Source organism: Sclerotinia sclerotiorum, genomic scaffold (assembly GCF_000146945.2).
Source record: "Sclerotinia sclerotiorum 1980 UF-70 scaffold_6 genomic scaffold, whole genome shotgun sequence".
Taxonomy (NCBI): domain Eukaryota; kingdom Fungi; phylum Ascomycota; class Leotiomycetes; order Helotiales; family Sclerotiniaceae; genus Sclerotinia; species Sclerotinia sclerotiorum.
Window position 1 is genome coordinate 1,743,933 of NW_001820830.1, and position 21,170 is coordinate 1,765,102.

Consider the following 21,170-nt stretch of genomic DNA (forward strand, 5'->3'; position numbering starts at 1 on the left):
CTAGAGAAAGATTCACGACAATACAGCACAATACAATATGGGTGTTCTTCCAATCGATACTCGTGAAGCTTTACATTTGAATGAGCTTCATTCAAGAGCTACCTGTTACCGTCGAGGATACGGGTTCGTATTTTCCTTCTCCCTCTCTTCCCTCTTCATTTCATTCATCAAAACTACAAATCTGATCTCAATAAATCTATAAATCCCAAACTAACCCCCAAAAAGCTACTACAGATGTAATTCCGCCTGGTACCGATTCGGCCGATGGATTCTAGCCGGTATACTCATATTCGTCGGTCTCATACTCTTATTTGCCATTATGTATGTATTAATCCTTCCTTTCTTCTTTCCTCTCCTCACCCTCACCTCATTTAATATAACATCAAAAACTAACAACATCCCAGGTGCATCACCAGAAGACGACGTCGTCGCAATCAAATTCGCTCCGGTAATACACCCATGACATATAATCAATCTAATACCTACGGTCCCTCCGCACCCAACAACTATAATTCGCAATCGCAACAACAGTATGCGCCGCCTGCGGGGGCACCACCGAATTATGGGGGTGGCAATCAGGATTATTATGGCGCGAGTGGCGTGACGCAGCCGCAGAATACGTATGCGAAGTAGGGTTTGAGGAGTGTGGAGGATGGGTTGGGTTGGGATGGGGTTTGGTCTGCTTTATGAATTTGCGAATGGATATGGGAAGGGTCTATGGGAATGGATATGGATATGGAACGGATATGGAACTGGAACAGGAGCACAATAATGATGAAACGATGCGTGGTTTGAACGATGGGAATGTTTGTTATGAATGGATATGGATATTGATATTGATATCACAATGGAATGAAATGGAAAGGACAGGATAGGATAGGATAGGATAATACAGGAATAGCAGAATAATAAACTAAGGAGTATATTGGCGTTCATTCGCGCTGATTTATTTATTATTAATAAGGGATTCTGGAAATGATAAGGTTACTGCATAAGTAAGTAGTGAGTGTAGTTTTATAAAATAATAGATGATGGATGATGGATGGTGGTAATTAATGAAATTTTTTCATTTTGGATTTTCTCATTCTTGTTATTCTTGTTATTCTTATTTTCGTCATTCGGCATATATACTAGTGTCACGATTCACCATTAGGATTAGTGTCCTAGGATAAAAGGGAATCACGTGATAAGGAGCCAGAAGGCTCCTGGGGGTTCCCTTTATCGTTCATTATATAGTCAGAGTAGTTTCATAGTATAGGAGCTTGGTGCTCAACTTAGTTATCAATTAGTCTACCTACATTCTACTTGATCTAGTAACGACTTCACTTCCAAGTGAATACCAGTGATAAAGCCTTAACCCATAACTACCAAGCAGACGAAACCTTAGGCAGCCGCTTGTTACGTAGTAACAGTCAACCTGTCCATATGAGCTTAGACCCCGTGGAAAAGCAAACCGATTCGCATACAATTTTGTATGGTAATCGGTTCGTAGGGTCTCCCCACCTTCAGCAAGCACAGACATATAGTCTGATCCAAGTCACGTGATGGACCCTGCATATTCAGGGATACGAATCGTAGGTCCATACGAATCGAAGGTCCACAAACTCTCAGGACCCAAGAGATCCAATGGAGGACGAAGGTCTATATAATCAGGATGGTTTCCTTTGTGTAGAGCTTCGTGCTCAAGATCAATCATTTAGTATATCCTACTATTAGTTACGAATTGCATATCATTATTGTCATTACTTAAGTCCCTGCTTGACGCCTAGTTATAAACCACCTCGAGAGCCTAGAGCACTTCAACGTGATCTAGACGGCAAACCTCGTAACACTACCATTACATGACCAAGGCACGTGATTAAAAGTGATCAGTAGTGATCATAGAAGCATGAAGGTCTATATAATCAAGATGGATTTCCTTTGTATAGAGCTTCGTGCTCAAGATCAATCATTTAGTATACTCTACTATTAGTTACGAATAGCATATCATTATTGTCATTACTTTAAGTCCCTACTTGACGCCTAGTTATAAACCTACCTCGAGAGCCTAGAGCACTTCCACGTGATCAAGACGGCTACCCTCGTAACACGATTTTTGGTGTATTTTCGCTTTCTGTGCGGTAAGTGATGGCCGGAACTCTTACCTACAGAGAGCCGATCGCCCAACTGAACATCTAATAATCCCACAGTACCATGCATAATGGGACTCTGCCAAATAAATTACGATTTCCAAATACGCTAATACCAATTTGGTAATATCATATCATTCATGCATTCGCAAAAAGTTAATTACGAATTATTCTAAAACCTTATTACTTGTCATATTTAATGTTACCTGATGAGGTAGCACAATACCAGTGATCACTGACCGACAGCTGCATATCAGCCACAATTCTACGCCTCCCCCGCCTTCATTCCAAGGTTAAAGTTACCTAGAGTTTCCTCCTAGGCTTCCGGGTGATGGTAGACGAGGGTGCGCATGCTTCGATCAATCGACGCTTTTTGTCAACCTGAATGAACAGTATTTCGATTTCTTCTTTCCAACTGTCATAGATGGGTGTAAATAAAAGTTACAGTACTATCAATTTTCAAGAATCTTCAAAATTACTTCATAAACGCAAAATCTGAATGTGCAAGTCCTTTCAGGTACTCTCTATTCTCCACCATGGATACACTAGGCAGATTTTCCCAAGTGGCAGTTTATGCTCTCGGTATCATATTGCCATTGGTAAGTAAACCTCTCAGTATCCCATCCACGATGATAGCAACTAAAATCTATCGCTTTACTCTACTAGAGCATTTTTGCTCTTAGCTACCAACTTGTACTTCACCCATTGAAAAACTACCCCGGCCCGTTCATCGCCAAATTCACAGATGGCTATGGTGGCTATCACGCCGTTAAAAAGCGTCTTCACCTTGCTACATATTTCGACCATTTGAAATATGGTACATCTATTCAGTAGTGCTTTACCTAGAAAATGCTCGAGTTTTGAAAATAATCAACCCTAACTACTATCAAACAGGCCCCGTATATAGACAAGCTCCCAACCGTCTAGTATTCAACACCTCCAGCGCTTTACGAGGTAATTTAACCCCCTTTTCCCCCTCTCCAACTAAAACATTTAGCATTAACCTACCCAGCAATCTACCTCCACCCCTCCATAAACAAAGCCCATATCTACACTCACACCCAATTCAACCCCCAAGCCAACATTTTCGGCACACTAGAACGAGAACGTCATCGCCAAAAACGTAAGATATACGGACAAGTTCTTTCCGAACGTTCATTGCGTTCTTTTGAGCCTACTATGAGTAGCGAGATTGATGTGTTCTTAAAGCTATTGTTGGATACTAAGAAGGAAGTTGTTAATATGTCCCCGCTGTGTGAACGGCTTACGACGGATGTGGCTGGACAGTTGGCTTTTGGACAGCCGCTTGATACGCAAACGGAGGAGAGGAATAGGGCGTTTCCGAGAGCGATGATTTTTATGAATGGGCTTGTTAGTGTTTTTAGTGAGTAGATCGTGGTTTCTTCGTCTGGAAATGTGTTTCAAAATAAAGTACCAGTCCTTATCCCCGACGTCTGTCGTTTTCTGCTTCAAGAAACCAACTAACTATCTACCACACAGTGGCTTGGCCAATAATGTCAAAAACATGGCCACTCCTCCGACGACTCAATCGGAAGAACGGCGTGGCATTTTCTAAGTCAATACAGAGTATAATACAAAGGCGCGTAGCTCTTCCTCAGGACGCAAAGCATGATTTCTATTCTATTGCAGGAGGGGAAGTCGGTGAAGATGTGGAGAGTCTTGGGCGTAGCGAATTATGGGCTGAAGCTGTATTTTTTATTCCCGCGGGTAGGTTATGTCGATTTTCCTAGTCCTTCTCTCGAACCATTGAATTCCCTCAAAATCGGCTTTTGCAGTGACTCTTCCTATGCTCACTAGGGGCGTCTCTTCAAACCTACACTATCCATGATGGGTATCATTAACACTAAATATATCCTCCCAGGCGGCACAACCCTCTCCACAGCCCTCAGCTCCCTCTTCTTCTATCTCTCCCGCCACCCCACTGCCTACACTCTTCTCACCACCGAAGTCCGCGACACCTTCTCCTCCAGCTTTGGCATAAAAAGTGGAGCCCAACTGTCCTCATGTAAATACCTTCGAGCCTGCATCGACGAAACATTACGAATGGCACCACCATTCCTAGCCACATTTTGGCGCGAACCTTTTTCGGATTATACAGAACCTTTTGTGGTGGATGGACATGTCATACCGCGTGGTACAATGGTTGGAGTCAATCCGTATTGTGTGATGCATAATGAGGAGTATTTTCCAGAGCCATTTGCGTTTCGACCGGAGAGGTGGTTGGTATCTGAGAAAGGAAGCTTTGGGTGAGTTTATTCGATTCTTTGATATTAACTCCTATTTTAATCCCATACTTTCTTTTTATCTTTTGCGTCTTTATTACTTCTACTCTCCTCATTCTAGCCCCTTTCCCCTCCAACCTCCCTTTCATAGACAACAACTAACTTCCCACCCTCTCAACAGCACCCCAAAAGAAGAGCAAAACCTCGCCTCCATGCGCGCAGCATTTGCCCCCTTCGCCCTAGGAGATACCGGCTGTCTCGGCAAAGCAATGGCCTATCATGAGATCAGTCTCGCAATCGCGAAAACTTTATGGTATTTTGATTTTGAAAAAGCATCAGGCGAAGCTGGTAAGCTTGGTGAAGGACAGCCAGGGAATATGGATGGGAGAGATAGGGTGGATGAGTATCAATTATTTGATCTTGCGGTTGCGGATCATGATGGTCCGAATTTGATGTTTATACCGAGAGAGGAGTATTGGCGGGAATTGGGTGATGAAGGTTTGAAGGTGTAGGTTGAGTCTGGGGGTTTTTTATTACTGATGACTTCGGTATTGATCAGGTTAATTACTACTCTACTCGTTTAATCTTTATCGTCTATTCCCGCTCTCACATTGCTTCAATTGCCAGTCTAGTTTCTTATCCGTTTCTAACTTTAACCCTTCTTCACCGTACCCTAACCCATTTCGCGGCATTTCTCCGTTACCTGACCGCCCTCATTCTCCTTGCTCTCCATTAAAAAAAGACACATCCCCTCATTCCAATAGTAAACAGGTCTTTCTGTCCGGTTTCCCTCCTCATCAATCATGTCTGCCATGCAGGTTTTGCGTTTGACGATTTGTCACCAATCGCGAAGTCGCCCATTGAAGAAAGCTTATTCGTGTTGATGTCTTTTGATTGTGGACCGAACCTAACATTGTATTGTGTCACAACTGATCGGTCGTTCAGGTTGTAAGAACCCTTTTGCGATTGCAACAATTTTGATTGAGGTCCATATTTCCAGATATACTTACACCACCTTATAGTAAAATAATGCATCAGGCTCAGTTGTCTTTGTAACTCATTTAAATGATTAAACATTATTATATATATAAAAAATTAAAATTTAATTTTCTTATAATATATTTATTGAGAAAGATTTAAAAGTTTTAAAAGTTTTTTATTTTTAATTTAAGTGAATAATTGTAACGATACTATACTGGAGGCAGCGGCTGCCTAAGGTTTCGTCTGGTTGGTAGTTGTGGGTTAAGGCTTTATCACTGGTCTTCACTTGGAAGTGAAGTCGTTACTAGATCAAGTAGAATGTAGGTAAACTAATTGATAACTACGTTGAGCACAAAGCTCCTTAAATACGAGACTAAATGAATGTTTATATACCCTATATCATCTTTTGAGGACCTTTGGGACCCTTCGGTCCTCAAGGTCCTCGAGGTCACGTGAATTAATGAATCGTGACAATAATATTATAAATCATATTAATAAAATAAAAAAATTCAGATTATTATACTACAACTTTTTGTAATGTTAAATAATATCCCGGTATAATTTATATTATTCACTTATGAATATACAACTGAATATATGAATTAAATGAATTAACAGCCTTATTCCCAAAAGGATTTGGACTTAAACGAATTACTTGAGTTTTAACTATAGACATGCTTTTTAAACTTCTTTTTGGGCATGTTATGGTCTTCTTGCACATTCTTAGTAGGAGATTTGGAGCGAATCACATTAGTCCGTGAACTCAGTAATGTCTGTGAGTATGGTACCTGGTAGCTTTCTTAGTTAACAAATTTACATGATCGCATTTTGTGCTATCAAACTCCTCCCCCCAAAAAGCACCTTACTCGTGGCAGCTATCCTATAACAATTTAATTCGGAGATTTTCGAGACACAGTAAGATAACCAATCGTCTCTATCTCTTCTTCAAAGATAATTCTTGCTAACAAGAAATTCCTTCATCTTCTGCGGCATTGTTCAATTTACAAATCATGGGCGTTCCCCACGGATGAAAACTCGCACACCTGTTCCCTCATATGCTGATGCAAAATGGTCAAGTTGATTTAGATCTTTCTTCGTCATACTGCTGTCGAGAGACATATCCAGACATCTAAACAGTTTCGCCGCTGCGATGCGCAGCTCAGCATAGGCTAAACTGGAAGAAATTGTTAGCCAACGAAATCTGTTCGGGTCACAGCGCAAAAATTTCAACATACTTTATTCCTAGACATTGCCTTCCACCCTTCCCAAATGTGACCAAAAACTTCTCGAGCTGCTTCGAATCAGGTCCCAACCATCTTTCTGGCTTAAACACTTGGCTATCTAGGCCCCAGATAGATTCGCTATGATGCACCGACTGAGCGGAAATTCCGACAGTTGACTGTATGATGTTAATGCAAGAAGTAAGGTTGTTTATATTTAACTTACCCCAGGTGGGATAACTTTTCCATCAACAATAAACGGTGGAGTACCTGGCTGTGGCATGGGAACAACCCGCGGAAGACGTCCTGGAACGGGCATTGCACATCGAAGCGTCTCCTTGATACAAGCAGTCTGATATTTGTGAGCAGATTTCAATATCTTGAAAGGATTACCTACCAAATACTCGAATTTTTCCAGCTCTAATAAAGGCCAGTTCGCGTCCTTATCTGGAAGTCCAGCATCTAGCTCGGCTCTCAATTTTTGCAGGATATCAGGATTCCTGAGAACAGCATTGACTAGATATCCTAAGCTTGTTGCAGTCGTGTCAGAGCCAGCAACCATGATATCAATGCTCTCGGCCTCTATATACTCCTTCGACATATGTGAAAGTGGGTCGAACAGAGGAAGATGTTCAAATTTCTGGCCATCTGCGCGCGCCTTATCGAACGATGACATGGCGTCTGCCAAAGCCTGTATCATCCACTTAGCATCGGCCGAGCATCACATCATTCGCACAGCTTACCATTTTCAGCTCCTTGACTTTTGTAATCTTCTGACTAAGAAAAGCCATTAATGATAGAGGCATCAAGTTTGAAAATTGTCGCAAAATTGGAAAATAGCGGAAGGTGGTTACTACTTCTGTGGACATGTCGAAAGCAAAGAGGATGCCGGGATGAAATTCAAGGTCCTTGGCATCCTCCAAGAGACTAAAAGACTGTCCAAACGAGTATTCGGATATGAAGTCCACGGTCAAGCACCTGTTACCAGAGCGTTCAATTAGCGAAAGAAAGACTTCGAGAAATTCGAACCCACCGAATAGCGTTGTACATGTGAATAGCTCCTTGGTCTTTGAACTCACGTATCTTGTTGAACATTAAGTTGACTTTGGCGTAGATGGTGGGTTCAACTGCGACAATACGTTGCTTCGAAAAAAAAGGGCTTATGATCTTCCGGAGTTCACGGTGAGGGTCTGGCATGCCTTCAGAAAAAATAGTGTTCGGTGCATTGAAGGACGCATAGAAATCAGGATCCTTCATGAAACGGTACTTTTGGGAGTATATCTCGTCGTAGACAGAAGCATCATCGATGTGCAGCTCGTTTGGTCCAATGCGGAGAATATGAGTATCTATATACAGCAATTGTCAGTTCAAGTGTCGGGCCCGTGGAAGGAAAGATGTGTGTTTCACCATATTTTTGGTGCAGGGCTTTCAGATTCTCCTCGAGATGTCCGTCTTTTTCATTTTGGTAGAGCCACCAGAATGAAGCGCCAGCGAATTTAGGACCAGGAAACGAGGCGAGCGGGTGAAATGTCAAACGGTAAAAGGCACGGAAAATCCAGAACACGACATAGGCGGATGATAGAGCAACCGTGAAGTGTAGCAGCCGAGGAGGAAACTCCAACTCGCTGGTCGAGAGAATTTGGGTCAATATGGTCATTTTACTAAGTAGTTAATGATTTTGGTCCTGAAGATGCCATGAATGATGGGATAATATAGTCAAGGAGACATGTAGATATAGATAGAGCTTCAGAGCAACCTCGTTACACTGGGTACTTGTATATCCGGAAATCCGTTTGTGATGGTCATTTTTGACAAGATTTCAGATTTTGTATGGGTATACTGGAGATTCCGGTATTTTACTTTTACCGAATGATACTTTTGTATTTTCTGTACATATAGGTATTATTTACTAATATAATACTCTTTAACAGGTGTAAATCTATCCTAGTGATATCTTAATCATTATTATTCGAACATTATATAATCGATTTACAAATTTTCGAAGGTGAAGTTAAATTTTGAGCTTAGTTTATTGTATAAATTTATTGATATTTTAATGTCTGAATCTCCTTATGTTGGAAACCCGTCTATACTGAAGGAAATAAGTCTGATTTTTAAGGTCTGGTATAAGGGGGTTCTTCTGTCGGTACACAGTACGCGAGCAAGTTAAACTCAAGTAGCTCGTATACTAAACCCTTTTGAATTAAGGTTATTTATGATTTTCTATTTCTGGATGAAAGGATCAGCGGAGCGGATCTGTTAATCACTTTCATATCCCACCCAATCATACACCCAAATCTTAATCCATAGTAAGGAAAAGTTTCGGACGCGGACATTGAGAAAATAGCGAGGAATAGGGCAGAGCTTACCCCGCATTTTCGGAAGAGAAATAACAGGCCGGAATTGACCGCGCGAAATGACATGTGCACCCTCACCAAATTTTGTGTTGCTGTGCATTGGCTTTCTCCTCCAAATAGTCCGCCCCGCCTTCTGATAGCTGCCGGTTGTGGGGAACGCGGGAGCTAATAATCAGGGTCTGGTGGCTCTTTCGGAGTCCGGTAGTTGTTAAGTCCATCGGATATAGAAAAGTGGATTATCGTAATAATTAATGCTATCCACTAAGTTGCGTGCCCCTCTTTTGGACCACCTTTTTACACCAAAAATCATCATTTTTACCTATTAATAACTTTACAACGAATAAGGACAATTAAATAAAATTTAAACTACAGATTCATTTTATAATTACTAATAGGTTATGAGAATTTCATATTTTTCGCGATTTTGTTGGTTGAGATATACATGATTGAAATTACGATTTTCAATTTGTATAGGATTTCCATACAAATTTTAAAAAATTGAATATCGCAAAATATCCTACACTCAATTTCATAACGTGTTTCCGAAAAAAATATGACTTTTTGTGCTTGATCAATAAAAATATATTCAAAATTGAACCTTTGTAATTACAATGTTACGAGGTTTGCCATCTAGATTACGTGGAAGTGCTCTAGGCTCTCGAAGTGGTTTATGACTAGGCGTCAAGCAGGGACTTAAGTAATGACGATGATGCAATTTGTAACTAATAGTAGAGTATACTAAATGATTGATCTTGAGCACGAAGCTCTATAAAAAGGAAATCCATTATGATTATATAGACCTTCATACTATACATCCTATCACCTCCCATTATATCCCACTGCCTGTAGTTGAGTGATTCTAGGTGAGACAATATTGGGTCATGTGACCATAAGCTTAGTCACCTGAGTAGCTGTTAGGATTGTGTAACGATACTGTACTGGAGGCAGCGGCTGCCTGAGGTTTCGTCTTGTTGGTAGTTGTAGGTTAAGGCTTTATCACTGGTATTCACTTGGAAGTGAATTCGTTACTAGATCAAGTAGAATGTAGGTAGACTAATTGATAACTAAGTTGAGCACGAAGCTCCTAAACTATGAAATTACTCTGACTATATACTGATCGATAAAGGGAGCCCCCAGGAGCTTTCTGGCTCCTCAGGGCTCCTTATCACGTGATTTCTGATGGTGCGTGCGCATACGATCTTAAGGTGACCAAGATCACATACTAATTCGATGAAATCTGATCGCTTTTGCACAAGGCCTAATGTTACGACGGGCTACACAACTACCAAGACACGTGATCACAAATGATCAATAGTGATCATTAAGGATCACTAAGGATCACGATATAGATGATCACTAATGATCATGAAGGATCACTAGTAATCATGGAAGCATGAAGGACTATATAATCAAGATGGATTTCCTTTGTATAGAGCTTCGTGCTCAAGATCAATCATTTAGTATATCCTACTATTAGTTACGAATTGCATTTCATTATTGTCATTACTTAAGTCCCTGCTTGACGCCTAGTTATAAACCACCTCGAGAGCCTAGAGCACTTCCACGTGATCTAGACAGCAAACCTCGTAACACCTAAGCTCTCAGAATTAGTCAGTGGTTACCATCGTAACAATACTAATCCTAATGGTGAATCGTGACAGATTGGTCGTAACACTTTCCTTTTTTTTCTTTCGAATTTGTTAAGTATATTCTTATAAAATTCCAATTTTAATTATTCCAAATCTATTTAAATTATCGGATAAATTTAGAAATTAGTTTCAAAATATTCTATATCCATTTTATTAAATATTTTTATTATTGTAAATATTATTATTTATATACTATTAACTAATAATAGTATATGAAAAGCTACTGGTTGTTTTTCAATTTGGTTACCAAACACTACCTTATCAGGTGAAGTATGATGGAAAGATGGACATCACCAAATATCAATCGTAATTGACTATAAAGGGTTATACGCGCATTTGTTGATAGCAAACTTCAAGATGGGGATATTACTGCCGATACCTGTCACTTCTGTGAAGAAGATTACTGCAGAGACTATACTGGACTTGTGTGTGGATTCAACAAGAAGTTGCCCTTCCCTGGACAGTTAGAATGTGATACGCGCGAGGAAACAAGCAATTGTCATCTGATACATTCACTTTCATCACTACCAAATCAGATGTACATCAGTGCTTCGAGTCATTAGCGACAAGAAACTTCAATGGAATATCTTCAATTTCCAATTGCTATCCAAGCCTCAAATATCTAGCACCGCCATCGAATCTGATCAGCTTTCGAATGTCGCAACGTGGTAATCCCACTACCTCTAAATCATTGCCTACATCAGGTGAAATTTTAGAGCACAGCTCCTATCTCAAAAGCACCAATCCCAGTAATGGCTCATATGCGCTTCTCGGAATCCATCACACGAAACAATATTAGTTATTTCTCCATCCAAACTATCCCAACTCAACTTTCGCAAGTCTTTTTGAAGTTGCTTGTATCATGGTTGAGGAAGAAAATAAACAGCCTAGATCTATAATACTTGATTGCATCTTGTAATCATCATTTTGCTCATATTTTTCGCTGCTGTTTTGGCTGGTCAAGTGAATTTTACGCTACTTAATGCAGATGTTCGAGCATTATTGGAAAGTTGAGGCTAGATCCTGAGATTGGGATAGTATCTCATATTTTGCAGGACTCTAATAGATGGCTGGACACTCTTGGTTAATTGTGTTTCTTAGATGGATGCTTAACTATTAGAATCAAATGGTCAATGGCCTCATCATTTTTGACACGATATTTGGTATTTTGAAAGAGCTAAAAGTTTCTTTTGGAAGTAATTGTGTTTCTGTTAGTGCTAGTCTAGAAAGACCTTGGGAGTTTGTTCACTACACAAGGAAAGCTTTTTGGGGTTGGTGTTGATCAATCTGAAGTTGAAAGATTTACGAAGCAAGCGAATATGATCGAATAATTGTGTCATATTCAGAAAATTTTACGCAGAGATCGCACAGCCGTTACTTTACCCGGTGTTCTTCTCGAAGTAAAAAGCTGAACACTAGGTCTAGGCTTCAATAGTATGGTACCAGGATCAAAATTTTCCCTCTAATGGGGTATCATCTTTAGTATCATTCCGTGCTTTAGATGTGTAGATTTGAAAACTTAGTAGTACGGCAAAGGGAAATTGGTCTCGTGAGGAGGGATCGACTTGAAGGTGGAACGAGAATGGGGTAGCGTGGAATAAGCTGGATTGTCATCACCAGCCATTGAAGAGATTTGTTTCTTTACTGGAGTTTTACTTTTGACATGCACTGCATGTATGCATCGACGATTTCTTCTTGTTGTTGGGTGTATTGTTCTTTTGATTCATTTTCATATTGTATGGTCTACAATCTTAGGATGCTGGTGCGACTGCATGTTTGGTTTGATGGGATGACTCGCCTGGTGACTCTGATGGCATGGTAATGGGAAATGTATCCGCCTGGGTTTCAAAATCCGGGATCAGTCTTCTAATTAATCAAACATTACCATTTCTATGACAATGATGTCGAATTAGATTTCTCGAGTATTCCTGGTAGTCCCAACTTGGTCTCATTTTGCTAAAACAACGCTTGTATGAAGACACTCTTTCCTTCTTTACATTTTTGTTGCCCATATGGCCAGCGCGATTTTCTTCTGTCCTGGACTTATGCCTTTCTAAGGGCAAAATCAATTTGATTTACTAGAAGCTCTGTAAGGTACTTACTATGCAAAACGTGGGAGACACCACCCCAGATGGAAGATGTACTTCAAACACTATATCACTATCTCCCAACCCTCATTTCCGCCCCTGGTCGAGGGCTTTTTTAGTCTTTTCCACCATGGCAGTTTTCTTTTAGTCTTTTGGGGGGATCGAGTGTGCTGCAGTCGTTATCGGGTTCGTTCCTGAGTCTGACTGCTGGTTCATGCTTGGCAGGCCTCATTCCGACTTGCCTCCGCGTAAACAAAAGTGGACGGTAATAGTACACTCCTACTCGTGCGGCCAGAAAGTACAGAACTCCTTCCTAAACACATGCAGTATCATTCTCGCCTCCAGGTCGGCCGAATAACTTTAAAAAGGAACAAGGTTTTTCTTCGGGACCGAGATTAGTTCCACTCCTATCTATTTCGGCAACCAACGTCCCCACAATAACCTTAATGGCATTCGATCTTCAATCAGATAATTCTTGAGCCCCACAGACCCCACAAAACTATCACTATGCCTGCACCTTCTCCAAGTTCAATAGGAAATCACCGCTACATTAATCTCCACGCATTACGTGTTGTAGATGGATTTGGACTCTAAACCGCCTAGAATGGGATCCAAGCCGTTCATTATGGCTTAGATCACATGCGGATATTCTGCCAGAATCACAATGGCCCGGTTTAAGAAGAATATAAGACCGTTGAGTATGACTCTAGTATCTCATCCTCGTCTCATCTTTCTCTTCACCATCCATCATTCGCGGGTCAAACCACACCTAAAACGCCAATATGCGTTCTTCACATGTCGCAACTGCCATTGCTTCTCTCCCAGCTCTGGTACAATCTCTCAGTCTGACAGATATTTGCACACCAACCTATCTCGCGGCTAACTTTCCAGCTGTCGATTTTTATGATGGAATAACTTTAGATCCAACATCAATCACAGCTAAGATGGTGACAAACGCCTCGGCATCGAGCGTGTTTTATCCCAATGCCGTCATCGATTATTGTGCTGTTACGTTCAAGTACTCTCACAATGGTCTGAACGACAGTGTTCTTCTAACATACTGGGTTCCTGCACCAGCAAATTTCCAAAATCGTTACCTTTCTACAGGCGGTGGTGGATATGCCATCAATTCAGAGACTCAATCATTGGCTGGAGGAGTGGAATATGGTGCGGTTGCAGGTCAAACTGATGGTGGTTTTGGAATCTTTCAAAATAATGTTATTGCCCAATTCCTTCTTGCGAACGGAACAGTAAATTGGCAAAATGTTTACATGTTTGGATATAATGCTATTCATGAAATGAGTGTCATTGGAAAGGAATTCACTTCGACTATCTTTAATATGACTGCCAAAAATGCTACCTTGTATTCTTACTATCAAGGCTGCTCCGAAGGCGGCAGAGAAGGCTTTAGTCAAGTTCAACGTTTTGCGGATCAATTTGATGGAGCGGCAATCGGTGCACCCGCTTTCAGATACGCATTCCAACAAGTGCAACACCTTTATTCGAACGTCGTGGAACAAACTTTGGATTATTACCCACCACCTTGTGAATTGCAGAAGATTGTCAATGAGACAATCATTGCTTGCGATCCTTATGATGGTAAAACAGACGGAGTAGTCTCCCGAACAGATCTTTGCACGATAAACTTCAATATCTCGACTCTTTTGGGCACACCATACTCTTGCCCTGCAGCAGCAGGAGGATTTTTTGGTGGTGCAACACCTGCACAAAATGGGTCAATCTCGGCCAAGGGTCTAGCTGTAGCCCAGAAAATACTCGACGGTCTCCACACCACTGATGGCAAACGCGCCTATTTCTCATATACTTCCTCCTCCACCTTCACCGACGCATTGACATCTTACAACCCCACGAGCGGTCAATTCGGTCTTGATATCACTTCTCTTGGCGGCTCCTTTGTCGAAGTCCTCCTCGATCTCAAAAATGGTTCTAACCTCCAATCTCTTGAAGGAGTGACATACGATACCCTCCATAACTGGATCCAAGATGGATGGAACCGTTATAACGATGTTCTAATGACCAACTGGCCAGACCTTACTCCTTACAAAAATTCCGGCGGAAAAATCATCCATTTCCACGGCGAATCCGACTTCAGTATCCCCACTGCCTCATCTGTTCGATACTATGAATCTGTGCGAGAAGTTATGAACCCGGGACTCTCATACAATGATTCCGTGGCCGCAACTAATGAATTCTATCGACTATTCCTCGTACCAGGTGGTTCGCATTGTGCGGTCAATGCAGCCGAACCTAATGGACCATGGCCACAAACAAATTTGCAGGTTTTGATTGATTGGGTGGAAAATGGGGCGGCTCCTGTTACTTTGAACGCGACTGTTTTGCAAGGAGAAAACATTGGGACGAATCAACAGATTTGTGGGTGGCCTTTGAGACCCTTCTGGACGAATAATGGGACGACTATGGAATGTCGGTATGAGCAGGAGAGTATTGATTCGTGGATTTATGATTTGGATGCTTTTGATATGCCGGTTTATTAGGTTGGGATGGAAATTATGGATGGGAAAATGCTGAGGAATAAGGTAATGATTGAAGAGCTTGAATGGTTATGATTGGTGATGGTGGGATGGGGGATGAGAATGAGGAACGGACAATGTGCGGCATTGTTGCGTACTACTATACCTATTCATTGTTCAAATATTGTAATACCAAACCATTTGATCAACTTATATCCATAATTTTCACATTCTGGATTGGTGTGATGAACATTAAAAGGTTAGTTAAGGCACGCGATATCAAAATCCACGTGGAATCACGTGAATTGGCCATCTCAGCTCCATCACCTTTGAGCATGCTTCCTCCATACTTCGTAGATCAGGATCAATCAAATCTATTGCACAATATCTTTTTAGACCATAATTTTGCATCCACAAACTTCTCGTCGCAAGTTCACGAGACACATTTATGCTTTTTCGATCTTATGAAGCTCGCATCTGATCGACGCGTCGCGTCATTCGCTATCTTGGTGTTGCCATTCAACTTTTCATGGTGATCATGAATCTTTCATACAGAACTGTAATTGAAGCTTGATGCCATGATATTTGTTTGTACTGCCTGGTATCTGGATGGCAGAGGAGGAGGCCGTTGTACCGCCAAGACTGAAAATCAGGCGTACATAACGCTATTGCCGCTCTTTCTTCTTGACACCTTGTTTCTTCCCCTCATCTATCACTGATGTCCAACAATAGCCTCGCAAAACTGACCTCTTCTGCCAATATCTATGAACTACAGGAAATGCCAAGTCGGATGGTCTTGCATTTGCTCATGCTTCGGATGAAGCACGCGTTCAACAATAGTACCACTTAAAAGGCAGTTTTTGATAGGTTGGAGCAGGAATTTTCGGAAAATTTCAAGATCTGTCGAATTCGATGTCGTTTTTGTGTCTGTATCATCTTTGGTTTCTTCCTTTCTAAGACATTTCTCGGAATTATCATTGCACCAGAAATCTTGGGGTCTGCTTAAGAGGCTCCAACGTTGATCTAGACTGCTCTTTGTACCGTGTTATGGGATATCTTACAAGGAAGTATATTTCCGTTATCTTTCGTCACTAGTTGTGGCACATTGATAAACATCATGTCGATTGATATCGTGATATATCACAAAACCACATCATTGAGACTGCATGGATCTGCGATGATCAGTTGAAACATGGAGTTTGTTTCCTCCATACAATTTCTCCCGAGAACCATGCAGGTTTCCGTCAAATCCTTGAGTTGTGTCACAAGTGGAAACTGCCATTATGCTATTAGCTCGAGATCTTCCTGGTCTGACCTCGTGCTTTTCTGATTCTACAAATATCAGAAGAAATCCTTTCTAGCGTGGGTTTTCCACGTCTTCCCTGCATTGCCATAATTTATCGATTTGCGATAGTAATTTCAATCAGTCACAGCCACGCGATGATGTGGTCAAAACTTCTGATCTTGTTTGCCTTTGTGTCAGCACTGGTAAGCTCTTTGGCACCAACAGACGAAATTCGAGATGCAGATGCACCACAATCCGGCTATCTAGATAACCATAATATGCACCCTGCGACAGTTGGGTCTGCCATATTTGGGATTCTATGGAAAAACAACTATGGGAATAATAAGGAGAAATGGTACGCAAAACCATTAGTATATACTCCACCAGGCAGATCACAGTTGGTATTTCTTGCATCAGCAATGAATGTAGTACGTACTTTGGATGCCGTTAATGGTACTTTGTTGAACTCGCGAGTTATTCAGCCACCTTTCCTCCAAAGTGATCTTGGGTAAGTTGGGCCGAAGATCTGATCAAAATCCAGCTGATCAGATAGATGTACCGATATCCCGGATTTTATTGGTATCATTGGTACACCTGTTATAGATCCATCAACGAATATTGTTTACTTTTTCTCCAAAGGATATAAAAATGGTGCTGCTAGTGGAGGGGTTGTTAATGGTAAGAAATATTGCAATGCGCAAGATTCTGTGCTAACAAGTGAGTAGGGCTCTACAAGTTCTATGCTGTAGATATCATTACACTCCAGGATATTTCCGGGTTTCCCGTTCTCATTGATGGCAATTTCGCAGATAATGATAACGCAAGGTAAATGGGGTTTTTCCAGACTGATGCCAATTATACTTATATTTACAGGTATTTTCTTGGCGGCACAGTTCTTCAGAGACCATCAGTTACCTTGATTAATGGGGTGGTGATTGGCGCATTTGGGGGGCACTGCGACCTTTTTAATTATACTGGAATGTTGGTTGGAGTTAGCACGACTCCTGGAGTTGGTGTTACATCCATATTTGCTATGGAGTCTAGCCCAGGAGCTCCGCCTGTCGTGGCGGATTTTAATATCCAACAAGGTGGAAAGGCTGGAATATGGCAAGGAGGTATGGGTCTTGCAACTGATGGAAATCGCTTATTTCTTGCGACGGGGTAAGTCGAATTTGCTTGATTACCTACTTTGCAAGCAGTGTGTTAATTCGGCACAGTAATGGAGAAGGACATGCCAATGGTGATGTACCGGCATCAGGAAGAACTCCGCTATCGACCTTGGACGAAGTTGTTGGAAATTTTGCTGTTTCTACCACCGGTAAAATTACTTTGTCAGATTACTTTGAGCCATACGAATATGTCTCAATGGACGCTGGTGATCGAGATCTAGGATCTGGCGGAGTGGCCCTGCTAGATCCTACTGTGTTTGTCGGCACCGGAGTTTCACGAATCGCAATTGTTATTGGGAAAAATGGAAAAGCATAGTACAAGGAAGAACCACTTCTTTGATGTGTTTATGGCTAACAACGATTTAGTATCTTAAATGCAAATAATCTTGGTGGTTTCAAGCAAGGGCCCGGAGGTAATGCCGCAGTCATTTTTGTGTGTATCTTGGTTGACAATTATGCAGGAACCGACAATATACTTCAAACGATCATTGCACAAGGCTCCATCTTCGCAGGTCCGGGTTCATATCCACTTGAAGGTGGTTATATCTAGTAAGTCGCTACAAGATGTTCTTACATGTGGGACTATTCTAACGCAACACAGCTTTACTCCTGTTGGTGAGTGATACGTTGAATCTAGATCGGAATAACATATGTTAATAGCGTATAAAACTTTTAGGCTTTCCGACAGTCTGTTACAAGCTAGGGCACAGTGATCAAGGCGCTCCACTTTTTACTTTGTTCGGGCAGAGCGCAACAAACTCAGCAGGTTCTGTTGGAATAGGTAAGAGACGGGTGTGAGCTATTTCTACGACAGGGCTAAGAATTCACTAGGAATACCGACTACGACTACTTACAAAGGTCAGGCAGGTACAGGTATCCTCTGGATTTCAGATCCAAATGCTGGACTCAAAGCATATAATGCTGTACCTGTAAATGGAATCTTGACACCAATATCGCTTCCACCAACTGGAGGTCTCAATAAGTTTCAGCGTCCCGCTTTTGGAGATGGACGATTATATGTTTCAGACACGAATGGTAATGTCATATGCTTAGGGTCCCCGGTTGCTTTACCTCTTCAATGTACTCAACCTATCGACTTTGGCCAAGTTGCTATTGGCTCAACCGGTACTCAGATTATCAACTGCACGGCACAAATTGCCATTACTTCAGTGAATGGATGCACCACGGGCGATAAAACCTGGCAGTGCGTCAATTCAACATTACCACAAGGGTCATTAGCCCAAGGCGCAATTTTCTCGTTTCCGGTGACCTGGAATCTTACCCAAGCTTCCATTAATGATGCCCAGAATGCATCTTTTGGACATGTTCTACCTGGAGTGGCCAGCACGAGTCTGAATCTCTATACCACAAATGCGATACCTAAGTATAGTACTCTTGTTCCTGTATCTCTCTCTGGTACGACTGTTAGCAAAGGACCATTTCTGGATATTGCACCTGCAGAAGTTGATCTTGGTGGCATTGTTGTAGGGTCACAATCAGCACTGACTGGTTTGAGTGGGACTGTAATTATTTCAAACATTGGGGCACAGGTAATGAATATTTATGGGTCAGCATGGACTCCCAATATCGCGCCTGACGATGGTGGTAAGCCTACCAATTTCATCATTCTGGGCCTTGAGCCGTGTTTGATATAGATTTGGCTATCCAAGGCCGTCTTCCCTCTGCGGGGTCTGAACAACATTCCTGAGTTGCGGTTAGAAACTTCCATGGCTAATGAATTAACATCAATAGCTCCCAAATACACGAATATTACAAACGGAAGTCTCGGAAATGGTTTCAGCACAACAGCCATACCAAAGGCTGGTGACACAATTGCAAGTGGAGGTTCAGTGACAGTTCCATTGAACTTCATAAGCAATACCACAGGAGCATATTCAACATTTGTTGAATTCTGGACAGATGGAGGTAACGGGAATGTCTTCATCACCGGCAGTGCTTCCACAGCACCAATTGCTAATATCTCAATTGCAACAATTGAAGGAGGTTGGGATTTCTCAGAACCAGTATTAATGAACTTTGGAAATGTTTTGGCTGGAAAGACTGTCACTTCGTACATTCGGATTTGTAATTCGGGCGGATCGGCACTTCTCATAACCAAGAGTAAGCCACCTATTGATACAGAACTGTTAGCTCCTGATTCTGCCGTGGATCTTCATGAAGGTCAGGTTATCGAGGTTAAAACTTGTGCCACCGGCGCTGTTTCTATCGTTGCTGCTCCTCTTGGGGTGAATAGGCTCGATCATACTGTTTCTGATGTGTGGATTTTGAATACTGAGTAAGTGCTTCACATTCTATCAATGTGTTACTAATGAAGACAGCGACATCACATTCGGGATTCATGACGTTCAAGTCACGGCCAATATTGTAACAAGACAACTTGGACCTTTGCTGTCAAATGGATCCGCAGAGTATCTATACCTAGGTTGCTATTATGATGGTGGTGGTCGACAGTTACAAAAACAATACAATAATGCTACCAATGAGAATGGATGGTGCTTGACGAATTGTTTTAATCTGGGATATAGCTTCGCTGGCACGGAGTATCGTAAGTATTCCTAAATACGATGTAAATCGGTAGCTAATTTAAATTAGACACAGAATGCTGGTGTGGAAATAATGCTCCGATAGCAGCAAAATAGTAAGTCTGGGATCCAAATTTGCTAGTTAAAGTGATTAACCTTCTAATAGTAGTGATCCGTCCCTAAATAAATGTGCATTTAGCTGCCCTGGAGATAAAACGCAGGCATGCGGAGGAGATGGGACATTTGTATCTGTTTACTATGATAGGACCAAGTATGTTCCTGGTCCGGATTCAATTCCTGGACTCTCGAGTCCTTCAAGCAGCAGCAGTAGTAGTTCAAGCTCTACTTCCACAACTACATCCTCCTCTTCATCTCCGTTGTCAGCTAGCACCTCAACTCAAAATTCCACTACTACCTCTACTATCACTGCAACCTCAACTACAACTTCCACTTCTATTTCGACCACCTCTGTCGTACCAACCTCCACTGGTCCTGTAATTATCCAAATTATCGGCTCATATTCTTTCGTGGGATGCTATACCGAGGCTACCACCGGAAGAGCTCTAAGTGGAAAGAGCTATACAAACGATAGTATGACTATCGAAAGTTGTTATGCATTTTGTTCAGCTTTTGCCTGGTTTGGCTTAGAATATCGAAGGGAGTGTATGGATTGCTCGAGAACCCTATTTTCGATATGAAGCTGATTCCTTTTTAGGTTATTGTGGGAACGTTGTTAATGCAGGTAGTGTTGTGTCAACAACAAGAAATACTTGTTCTTTGGTGTGCATGGGAAATCCTTTAGAATATGTAAGTCCCAATTTTGATCCGTGTAACCGAATGGAGATTACTGACCGCCATGATTTGGCAGTGTGGTGGATCCTCTCGTTTGCAAATGTATCACAGTGTTGCGGGCGCTAGTTCAACCTCCAGCTCATCTTCGGGCTCCGTTTCCTCGGCCCGCCTTTTAAAGTGATGTGGCCAATCCCTCAATCTTCATCGATCCCCTAGTGCATTA

The 21,170-nt window shown here is 41.7% G+C and overlaps 6 protein-coding genes across 6 annotated transcripts; 5 read left to right on the forward strand and 1 right to left on the reverse strand.

Annotated features, from left to right (window-relative positions):
• Positions 1 to 37: 37 nt before the first annotated feature.
• Positions 38 to 633, forward strand: SS1G_05489 (hypothetical protein; the record flags this gene model as incomplete). The annotated part of the gene is made up of 3 exons (XM_001594011.1): positions 38 to 123; positions 226 to 321; positions 405 to 633. 3 exons carry the CDS (start codon positions 38 to 40, stop codon positions 631 to 633), a joined length of 411 nt encoding a protein of 136 aa, XP_001594061.1.
• A 2,032-nt stretch (positions 634 to 2,665) lies between these two features.
• On the forward strand, positions 2,666 to 4,956 carry SS1G_05490 (hypothetical protein; the record flags this gene model as incomplete). The annotated part of the gene is made up of 8 exons (XM_001594012.1): positions 2,666 to 2,728; positions 2,796 to 2,946; positions 3,024 to 3,083; positions 3,127 to 3,252; positions 3,630 to 3,857; positions 4,012 to 4,396; positions 4,554 to 4,880; positions 4,932 to 4,956. 8 exons carry the CDS (start codon positions 2,666 to 2,668, stop codon positions 4,954 to 4,956), a joined length of 1,365 nt encoding a protein of 454 aa, XP_001594062.1.
• Positions 4,957 to 6,361: 1,405 nt separating this feature from the next.
• On the reverse strand, positions 6,362 to 8,230 carry SS1G_05491 (hypothetical protein; the record flags this gene model as incomplete). The annotated part of the gene is made up of 7 exons (XM_001594013.1): positions 6,362 to 6,527; positions 6,589 to 6,752; positions 6,800 to 6,925; positions 6,971 to 7,264; positions 7,317 to 7,551; positions 7,607 to 7,919; positions 7,981 to 8,230. The coding sequence occupies 7 exons, from the start codon at positions 8,228 to 8,230 to the stop codon at positions 6,362 to 6,364; spliced, it is 1,548 nt and encodes a 515-aa protein (XP_001594063.1).
• A 2,706-nt stretch (positions 8,231 to 10,936) lies between these two features.
• On the forward strand, positions 10,937 to 11,251 carry SS1G_05492 (predicted protein; the record flags this gene model as incomplete). Its single annotated transcript, XM_001594014.1, has 2 exons — positions 10,937 to 11,004; positions 11,116 to 11,251. 2 exons carry the CDS (start codon positions 10,937 to 10,939, stop codon positions 11,249 to 11,251), a joined length of 204 nt encoding a protein of 67 aa, XP_001594064.1.
• Positions 11,252 to 13,448: 2,197 nt separating this feature from the next.
• SS1G_05493 (hypothetical protein) lies at positions 13,449 to 15,182 on the forward strand (the record flags this gene model as incomplete). The annotated part of the gene is made up of 1 exon (XM_001594015.1): positions 13,449 to 15,182. One exon carries the CDS (start codon positions 13,449 to 13,451, stop codon positions 15,180 to 15,182), a length of 1,734 nt encoding a protein of 577 aa, XP_001594065.1.
• A 1,419-nt stretch (positions 15,183 to 16,601) lies between these two features.
• On the forward strand, positions 16,602 to 21,128 carry SS1G_05494 (hypothetical protein; the record flags this gene model as incomplete). The annotated part of the gene is made up of 13 exons (XM_001594016.1): positions 16,602 to 16,951; positions 16,997 to 17,121; positions 17,169 to 17,268; positions 17,317 to 17,604; positions 17,661 to 17,867; positions 17,979 to 18,148; positions 18,486 to 19,217; positions 19,365 to 19,908; positions 19,952 to 20,178; positions 20,226 to 20,271; positions 20,322 to 20,818; positions 20,871 to 20,962; positions 21,024 to 21,128. The coding sequence occupies 13 exons, from the start codon at positions 16,602 to 16,604 to the stop codon at positions 21,126 to 21,128; spliced, it is 3,483 nt and encodes a 1,160-aa protein (XP_001594066.1).
• Positions 21,129 to 21,170: the final 42 nt, after the last annotated feature.